General features: G+C 31.1%; 1 protein-coding gene across 1 annotated transcript; it reads left to right on the top strand.

Moving 5' to 3' along the window:
• The first annotated feature begins 1,709 nt into the window (after positions 1-1,709).
• On the top strand, positions 1,710-10,636 carry LOC107454791 (zinc finger protein 271). Its single transcript, XM_016072093.4, has 2 exons — positions 1,710-1,868; positions 7,607-10,636. The coding sequence occupies exon 2, from the start codon at positions 8,209-8,211 to the stop codon at positions 9,808-9,810; it is 1,602 nt and encodes a 533-aa protein (XP_015927579.2). The 5' UTR covers positions 1,710-1,868; positions 7,607-8,208; the 3' UTR covers positions 9,811-10,636.
• The last annotated feature ends 208 nt before the right edge of the window (positions 10,637-10,844 follow it).

Genomic DNA, 10,844 nt, shown 5'->3' with positions numbered 1-10,844 from the left:
TCTTCATCTCCATGTAACGCAAATGCGGGTTAGTTCAATCATAAAAGTCCTACACAAAGGCAATTTTCTCTCAACAATTTATTCAGGAGTTCCCTTGTCTTCTGAATTGGATACAAAATTTCAAGGTTACGGAGTTGAACATTAGTAGCCGTAAACCCCGAATTTAGGTCGGCTGTTCAATGACGGTTGTAAAATAAAGTATTATTACTTTTCTATAATTAATTTATAATAAAAATATTATATAATTTGATATAATTACTTTTTCGAGCCATGGTGGTTCAGAAGCTACGGAGTTGAACACTAATAGCCGAAACCCAAATTTGAATGCTGTTTAATGACGGTTATAAAATAAAATATTATTACTTTTGTATAATTACTTAATAATGATAATATTATATATAATTACTTTTTCGAGCCATTGTAGTTCAGGGGATAGAATATTCGCCTTCCAATGAAGTAGCCCGGGTTCGAATCCCGGCAATGGCTCGTAGATACGAATTCCGCACCCGGATTGCACCAACGACACGTGGTCGTAAAATATTGGATCGTGGGTTAGAGTCCTCTCGCCGTCAAACAAACCGTGGGAGGTTTCCGTGGTTTTCCTCTCCGTGTAATGAAAATGCGGGTTAGTTCCATCAAAAATTCGTCAAAGAAGGCAAATTTCTCCCAATACTTAATTTAGGAGTTCCCTTGTCTCCTGGATTGGTCTTAAAATTACAAGGCTACGGAGTTGAACATTAGTAGTCGTAAACCCAAAAATTTGGTCGACTGTTCAACGACAGTTATGAAATAAAATATTGCTAGAAAGGAAAAAAGAGCCCTTTTGCACTCTTAAACGATAATACGATCTAAACGATTTTATAGGTTAAAAAACTTTATACTTGTTCCTAAAAAAAAGGTCCCAGATGCTTGTGTACCGAAACACCACGAGATTGGCGATCGCAACACTCGTATACGCCATCTAGGGAGAGACCGGTTTCATGCCTTTAGCCCTTCCCTCTCCTCCTCTTTTTAGTTGTACAGGATCCTGTACTACGCTGTTTTCCCTTTTCTTAATATTTTTCGTCCCGCAGTGGACTGATCGTTAAGACACGGTTCCCAGCAGATCACCGAAGTCAAGCATCACTGGCTGCGGTCAGTGTGCGGGTGGGTGACCACTTGGATCAGTCTGCGTAGGGACCGAGGGTGTGCGGTATTGGTCCTCGTTAAACTGTTCTACCGTAAAGTGCTCGACTTCGCGTGCAGGTCGTCGGGCTACCGAAGCGGGGGTGCCATCCCCTCTGCTGAGGATCAAAATTGTGATGGCATGTCTTCGGATCATCCTCAGGGATGTTTCCCAGACCGTCGCCAATAGCCCATTGCGCAGCTCTAGTGTGACGTAAATTAACTACAACAACAACAACTTGATATTTTTCCTTTTTATTTAATAAAAATATTTTTCAAAATTTCTGTGATACTTTTCTTTAGAACTATGTTCAATGTAGTTTTCAGTTCCATCTAGTTTTCCAACTTAAAATATTTTTATCTATATTAAAATCATATGGGAAACTAACATACTTCCTTCCTCCATGACTTTCCACACGCTAATGGGGAAAGCATATGAAGTGTTGCCATAGATAGAGAGTTCTAAACCACCTGTAGCCTGCGCCACCTGGTTGGAATTGTTCTGTTGCTGACTGTGTCATTTAAACAGGAATATTTAATTTTATTGTGAAATATTGTCGAAATAGGCAGTCAAAAGCTATTTACAATAATCTATCTCAAATCATTTGTTGTTATGAAATTGTGGTCTTATACCTTTCAATTTACAAATACTTAGAACCTAATCTGACGAGAGTGAAAGATTGTAGATAGCTATAATGAGCACGGTGAGTCGAAAAATAATTTTTTTGCTGTCCTTAAGATTACAAAGCTTATTTTAGGACTTTTAAAATTTGCCGTGCGAAAACTGCTTAACTTTTAATTATTTTTGAATTAAAGGGATTCAAAATACAAAGAAAAAACTAATAAATAAAAATTGAATTGTTGAGATGGTTGTAACAAATTTAAGAAAGGGTGACTATCATGGATGACTCTCCGAATTGGGTTAAATCAGGGGTCATCAAATTGGTCATTATCAACCCCTGAAGGGCTGATATGGCCATTCGGAGTCGATGATTACTATTCATTGACAAAGTTGGCTGTCCCTTAAATGAACTAAATAAGTTTTTATTTGTAATTAAAAACAGTTTGATATTTTATAATAATTATTTTTCTCTCAGTAAGAAAACAATAGTTCTTTCTTATGTGTATTAAATTGTAGCAAAAGAATGAACTGATTTAATGAAGTGATTCAATGATGCATAACTTTCAGGGATATTTCCGTATCGTGATCTGTCACGCTAATTACAATTGCCAAGGTGCAAATAGATTTTAAACTTGCAAATTGTTTTTTAAAAAAAAAAATGTAGATGCTTGTTCGGAGGTGGCTACGAGTTATACCTTTCGAGTTAGTCCCTTTCTGTGATGCTTTTTTTAGTTTCTCGCAGGCCACAGCCCGGAACTTTCCAAGACTTGGCGATTATTCTGCCACAGATCACAATACGGAAATCTCCCCTAATTTTCATCGAATTAATATCACCAAGCTGGTTTAATATCCGTACACGTTGAAAAAGTGAATTTTAGCCTAAAATGACAAATTTTTTTTATTTTATATTACGAATCTCCGTTTATTCTAGTTTTCAAAATAGTATAAATTTTAACTGTGCGTCAATCAGAACAAAAGTTATGATTAAAAGAATATTAGTCGATGACTAAAAAATGAAACTGAAAATAGCATTCCGAAACCGGAAGTGGGACAAAAACAGTTATATTTATCTTTATTTTGGGATAATTATCTTTCTTTGACTTAAATAATTATTATTTTAATGTTGCTAGAAATGAACCTCTCAATTTATCATTTATATTAGTAGCTTTAATGGCATTATTTGGAAATTTGTCCCNTTATTCTGCCACAGATCACAATACGGAAATCTCCCCTAATTTTCATCGAATTAATATCACCAAGCTGGTTTAAGAATCTTTTAAAATTCAACTAAGTTAAATTTTGTAGAATTTTTTTTTAAAATTGAATCTTTATTGTTAATAAAGATACATTATTTTTATAAATCTTTTGAGTGCAAATAGTTTTATTTCTCAGTCTTTTAAGTTATTATTTAAAAGGTGTCACTTTTTTTGGTACCAGTGATGGAAAGGAACTGGTTATAGTAATACTTGTTATAGTTACTAGTGCTAGTGTTGTAGTAATTTAGTAATAGGGTTATTAATACTATACTTACAATAATAGTTTTATTATAGGATTACTTTATAGTAAGAGAACTGAGCTTTTAGATATTAGAAGCATTCATTTTAGAATTATGATCAAAATCTTAATAAAAGCTAAGTAAATATTTAAAAAAATAATAATAATTAAATATTCTTTGTGAGTATCTTCAAATATAAAATAAATACTATATTATTGGTAAACAATACTTTACTTTTATTAAATTATGATAATGAAAAAAGAAGGAAATCTTCATTTTCATATGTAAAAGAATGTTTGATCCCTAAATAAAGCAAACATTAATGTCTTTAACCCACTGATGGCTTTGAAATATTTATTTTTACTGATTCTAAGTGTTCACTCTTTTTTTTCTGCAGCTGTGATTCAGGCTGATTCCCCTCCTCTTGTAATCAGAATTGTGTGTTAAAGGGTGTCCCAAAACTAACACAAGGTTTGAATTAAATGGAAAACACAGTTCTTAGATTTTTTTTCATTGAATTATAAAGTATGTAGGATAGAGTTATTCATGGAGTAACACATTGGGCAAATGGCCTCTACAGCTTTTCTTGGTACATAAACACACTCTTTTATTGAAATTTTTCATGGCCTTTCTCCATAATTGTGATTGAATTTCATTGATGTAGCTTTTAATTAATTAAATGCATGGGTGGTTGTGGACTTGTTGACTTAGACCTTTGACTTCAAATGATTCCATAAAAAGAAATCTAATGGTGCTAAATCACATGATCTAAGGGGCTAATTCTGATCACCTGGATGAGAGAGTACACGACCAGGAAATGTCTCGTGCAGTAATTGAATTGTTTTACTGGCTGTATGGCATGTGGCACCGTCTTGTTGAAACCTTTAATGCTGTGGTGTGTAATGATGTGGCCGCGACATATTGGCCATACCAATAGCATTCGATTTTGACAGAAAGAACTGTGTTATAATGCCGCAATATTGAGCACCAGTAACAGTTACTGCTTGACCAGCCTGATTTTCATAAAAGTATGGTCCAATGATGCCTCCAGTCCAAAATTCACACCAAACAGGAACACATTGTGAGTGCATTTGTTGTTCGACAATCAGATGTTGGTTCTCAGAACCCCAAGCACGGCACCTCTAACTGATCCAGTCTCCCCGAATTTTTCAATTAATCTTTTAACAGTTGTCAAAGTTAAAACATTATTTTGACCATATTTTGTATAAAATTTTTGAACATTGAACCAAAATTTCATTATTTTGAAATATTGTTAAATAATGAAAACCCGTTGTTGTAGCATATAATGCTCCATTTATACTATCCCAAAATTCTGAGCTGTCAAATTGTTTTTTCTTTTTTTCAGTGTTGCAAACAATTTACTGCAAAAATGACGGCAAGTTCACATCTTGCATTAATTTTGGGACACCCTTTATAATGGGTAATTTTCTGGATAAATGATATAGCACATAAAAATCAGAGATTTTTTCTAAGTGCAAGCCTGTTTATGAGTAAAAAATGGAGTGAGGTTTTTTACGTGGACAATGTAAGTGGATAAAAAGAATTAAAACTTTCTACATCTAAACCCGCCGATGGGTTTAATAAGCTATAGAGAAATATTTTATTGGTTAACAATGCCTTTACAGCTATTATTGATTTTAAATTGAAGACCAGAGAAATCTTAATTTTCTTGGGGTAGAACTGAATTATAATGCATGCTTTATTTTCCCAAAGATAATGGCAGGGCCTATCATCATTTTCAAAATATTTTTGCTTGTATGAGTAACTAATAGATCATCAGTTTTCATTTTGAAATAAAATTTAGGACTATCTTATTAGTGACAGTTATAATTTATGTACACTTATAACATTTAAAAATTTAATGCAAATTTAGTAAAATCCGAATTTTTAAAAAAAAAATTTTTTAAAGTTTGTATATATTTGTAAAAGATGTTCAATTTTATTTAATTTTATAACCCTTATTGAACTGCCTACTCAATTTTGAGTTTACGCTAACCAATTTCAACCCCGTCACTTTATAATTTTGAACCCAACCCAGAAGACAAATGAATTCCTGTATCAAGTTTTCGAAGAAATTTTGCAATTTCGCCTTCATGAAAGACTTTTTTATGGAGCTAACTCTCATTTGTTTTATATGATGATAAAAATCACCCATGGTTTGCCAGATGGCAGGGTACTTAAGGGGATTACTAATGATCCATCTATCTATGAGGATAATTTACATCACCACTGTGGTCAGTGCAAGCCGGGTGCGGAATTCGTACCGACCAGCCATCCTTGGCATTCAAACATGGGTCACCTCATTGGAAGGCAAGTGCTCTACCCCTTAACCATCACACCTCCAATTACAGTCAACTTGAAAGAATTAATAGGGCTGTGTCAGTAATAGTTTTCATTATCTGACTGTCATTTTTAGATATAGTATGCTATTTTGTTTTGAATAGTGGCAAGAAATGATGACTACAGTGCATTATAGAAGAAAATGTAATATAGCTGTTGTATAATATTCGAAAAATGCATTCATAATTGTTGTGAATGTATTCAATTTTTAAAAAAAAAATCTGAAACGATAATAAATCTAAAAAGATTATTATGAGACTAATCATTAAAGATTGGCATAATCTTAAGATATTTTAAAAGGGATACATGTTTGGTAAGTGAGCAACTTCAATGTGTTTCTCATTTTATTTTATGTGTTTATTATTGTATCTTTTTTTTTAAGTGTCATTAAGTAGAAGTTTTGTGCATGTATATTGTTATATTTCTATGAAACTTGTTGCAAACTGGTAACAACACATGTTTAGTGTTGTACGATAAGTTTTGTGTATGTGTATTGCTCTGTTTTTATAAAATTTGCAGCAGTTTGATTTTTAAAAAAAAACTGTTTCCTGGGAAGTTAACATTTTATACCAATCTGCCATTTTTTTTTTTTTTTTTTTAAATTTATGAAAGGCATGCTTAGTATTGTTAAATTATAGTTTTCTGTATGTATATTTTTATTTTTATATGACAATTGCAGCTGAGAGGGAACAAGATATGTTTATATGTTAGCATTGTAAAATAATAGTTTTATGTGGATATACTTTTATCAGTATTGTCTTTACGCATGGGCACATCCTGACAGTGCCCGGGGACTTCAGGCACTCAGGGAGCCCTTGAGAATCTTATTTTTCATAAATTGTATTTAAAAAAAAAAAAAACAAAGGATAAACAACATTGCCTTATATATTCTTTCCCCAAATAGTGATTGACTATCATAACACACCAATAATTTGAATAGTTTATCACCAGAAAAAGTTAAAAAGGAACCCGAAATCTATTTTTCTGCATTGCGATGATGTTTTGTATTTGACTCTCACTTTGTGCAAATGTTGACAGATCATTGTGTTCCTGAAAAAATATCGATGTAAAATAAATTAATGTGAGCAAGTTTTATGTTAAGTCAAAATGTCTCTAAAAGTGCTTGACCACAACCAACTCTGTTTAGTATGTACAATTAATTTTAAAAAAAGTGATATTCGAAAGAGTTTAGAATTACGGAGCACTATGGGACAGCAACTTTTAAACTAGTTATGTCTGATGTGCATTGAAAGATGTAATAACTGCCAAGTTTGACAAAGTAATACATACTTTAGATTTTTTTTTTTCATTTGTTATACATTTATGCTTTTTTTTAAATTTAATTATTTTAATTAACTTCCAATAGTTTTCATGATTATTCGAAGATTGCAACTGGTTACCACCTCAATTTTTTTTTTTTTTTAAATATTCATAGGTTGAAAATGCTTTATTTTATATGCATCGAATTTTTAGGGTAATCAAAATATGTTTACATTTGTTAAAATTATTGCATATCTCAAAAATGCTTTGTGTATATGTAATTTTTTATTTTGATTTTAACATGTTATGACATTTTTGTGCACGGGGGACCTGACATGTTATGACATTTATGTACCCAGGAACCCTGCATGCTTAATAGCATGCCCTGACTTTTATGTTTGCATGCGAATTTGCAGCAGTGTAATAACAAAACTGTTACCCGAGAGTTAAAAATTTATATAGATCTGCCAACTTTTAATTTATCAAATGCATTTTTTGTGTTAAAAATAACCGCAATACAAGTGAACTTCATAAGGTTCTGCCTAGTGATGAAAAGGGCATCAATAAAAATGAATCAAAAGTGGTTGGCGAACAAATGCCAAAATTTGATAGCGACAAATAAAAAAATCAGTTCCGCTATCTTTGCTATATTATATATATATATTTTTTTCATTATATAATCTTTTTTTATCTTTCTTTTTTAGGTTCTAATCAAAAATCACTAGACACAACATGAATTTTAATGAAGGAAAGTAAATTATTATATAGAGGGCTACCATGCTAAAAATTGACATCTATACACTACTGTCTCGTGACTGATTTTGATTATAGTTGAAGCTATTGATATTTGTTTTCTTGGTTTATCTACATATCCAATGTTGCTTAAGAGGTTTTGTTGATTGCATAGCCATGGTCACAACCATTTGTCTCAGAGTTGGTAATGTCATTGTTTATAGTAGTTGACATTTCAAATGAATTATTCTTCCCATCTTCTGCTGTATTTTATGATTAATAACTTTACTTATTGTCTTCTGGAGTGCAACAATCTAAATGTTTTGAAATTGAAAACTTCTATAGAATTTTAAAAGATGTTTTCTCATTTAAATATTTATCAACAGGTCTACTTTTAAGTTTGTTTAAAAAAAAATTTCATAATCTTGCTGAAAAATATTTGAATAAATTATGTTTTTGCACATCATATTGAAATACAATTAAATATTAAAAATATATCAAAGCAGTAATTTTCAGGTTTTTATTTAAATAATCTATTTTATTTATAAAATTTGGAAAAGTTTTTTGTCCGGACATGTCTGTGAAAACGTTTGGGCATAGTTTTTCGGAAACAAGTCGCAAATCTGTTCTTGCAATTGAAAAATCTCATTCTTATAATCGAAGTTATAACAGATCTTTTCAAAAATTCAACTTAATTAAATGTCATTTTGTTTATCATGGTTTAAAAAAATATTCTTGTAATTTATGCTATGAAAGATTTTCTCGTAAATGTTATTTGATGCTACACTATCGTGTTCATTCTGGTGGAAAACCTTATTCTTGTAGTCTGTATAGAAAGAATTTTTCAAGAAAATTTAATTTAATTAGTCACAACTTTAATCTTACTGGTGAAAAATCTCACTCTTTTATTGATAAACCATATTCCTGTGTCATATGTCATAAAAGTTTTGTTGAAAAAAGTGCTTTAGCAACACATAGCCTTGATCACACTGCTGAGAAACCTTATTATTGTATTGCATGCAATAAGAGTTTTACACAAAAAGGTACATTAAATAGACACAATCGTATTCACACAGAGGGTAAACCTTATTCTTGTAGTATATGTCAGAGAAGCTTTACAACAAAAAGTGCATTAATAAAACATAACCTTGTTCATAGTGGTGTAAGAAATTATTCATGTATCATATGTAATAAGAGGTTTGCAACAAATTCTGCTTTAAATGAGCACAATCTTGTTCATACAGGGGAAAAATCTTATTTTTGTAGAGTATGTAATAAGGGTTTTTTAAGAAAAAGTGATTTAACAACACATAGCCTTGTTCATACTGGTGAAAAACCTTATTCTTGTACTGTATGTAATAAGAGTTTTGCAAGAAAGAGTGACTTAAGAACTCATTCCCTCATTCATACTGGCGAAAAACCTCATTCTTGTAATATTTGTTTCAAGAATTTTGCAAGAAAAAGTGACTTAAGAATACATGTCGTCATTCATACTGGTGAAAAACCTTATTCTTGTAGTGTATGTACTAAGAGTTTTGCGAGAAAAAGTGATTTAAGAACACATACACTCATTCATACTGGTGAAAAACCTTATTCTTGTACTGTATGCTATAAAAGTTTTGCAAGAAACAGTGCATTAACAGAACATAGCTTGCTCCATTCTGGCGAAAAATATTATTCTTGTAATGTATGTCATAAAAGTTTCTCAAGAAAAGGTAATTTAAAAACGCATACCTTCCTTCATACTGGTGAAAAACCTTATTCTTGTACTGTATGTTATAAGAGTTTTTCAAGAAAAAATGAATTGAAAACGCATACCTTCATTCATGCTGGTGTTGAAAATCCTTATTCTTGTGGTATATGTCAGAAGAGTTTAACAACAAGCAGAGCATTATTAAAACATAGCTTTCTTCATACTGGTGAAAAACCTTTTTCTTGTATTGTATGTTATAAAAATTTTACAACAAATGATGCATTAAATAGACACAAACGTATTCACACAGGGGAGAAACCTTATTCTTGTAGTGTATGTCAGAGGGGTTTTACAACAAACTGTATGTTAACTAAACATATTGTTGTTCATACTGGTGAAAAAAATTATTCATGTAGTATATGCAATAAAAGGTTTTCAGCTAATAGTTCATTAAATAGACACTATCGTATTCATAGCAGGTGATAAACTTTATTCTTGAAGTGCAAGTAATATTTAAGAAAATGTTATTTCACAGGACATGACTTAGTTCGTATTGATGAAAGCCTTATTCCTAATATGTTTTTTATGTGAGTTTCGCACGAAACAGTGCATTAACTGAGCGCAACCTTGTCCATTTTGGGGAAAGATCTTATTATTCTTATAGTGTTTGCAATAAGGGTTTTGCTAAAGGATTTGTCTTAACTTCATTTAACCATATCCATAGTGGCAAATCACTCAGTTTTAGTATGCATGTATTAAATGCTTTTCTAATAAGAGGCCATTGAAGGCTCATGATCTCACTTGTGTCTATATATGTTGTGTGGATCTCTCATCAAAGTGATTCAATTATGATAAGAGTTTTAACTCTTAATTAATATAAAAGTTATGATAAAAAATAATAAGAGTTTTTCTCAAAATATTAATTTAAATGTACTTATTGTCATACATGCTGTCTAAATAGTATATAATGTCTCTTATGTATTGTATGCAGTTCATGTCTAGGGCCCCGCGCGCTTAATCCAGCCCTGATGTCGTGTAATACATTAATAGGGTTGGTGGTAAACTAAAATGCTATACAAAGTCTCTCTTATTATATTACATTAGTCACACAAATTTAATTTGGTTTTGCAAGAATTAAGTTAGTTGGTCCCAATAATAATTTTGAAGATTTAATTTTTAATGCATGCAGAAATATAACTTTTTTTTACTTCAGATGAATATTTATTCATTGTTTGTGTTGTAAATACTTAATAAGATGAAATTATGTTTTATTTATTTATATTTTAATAAAGAAATTTGTTAAAAAAAATCTATTATCATTATGTTATTCATTTTGGAAAGTTCGTTTAATAAAAGTTTCATAATAAAAATTATTTATACTTGCAGCAAACCTAACCTAGAAGCATTGTATACTCTTATACCACAATAAATAATGTTTTGCCTTAATTGAATACTTTGCATAAAGGTTGGGTTTTCTGTGCCATTAGTTGTTTTCATTGACAAAAGCATAAGGTTAC

Source organism: Parasteatoda tepidariorum, chromosome 5 (genome assembly GCF_043381705.1).
Source record: "Parasteatoda tepidariorum isolate YZ-2023 chromosome 5, CAS_Ptep_4.0, whole genome shotgun sequence".
Taxonomy (NCBI): Eukaryota; Metazoa; Arthropoda; class Arachnida; order Araneae; family Theridiidae; genus Parasteatoda; species Parasteatoda tepidariorum.
The sequence above is the reverse complement of the archived record's forward strand: the minus strand, read 5'-3'. Positions and strand labels throughout refer to the sequence as shown.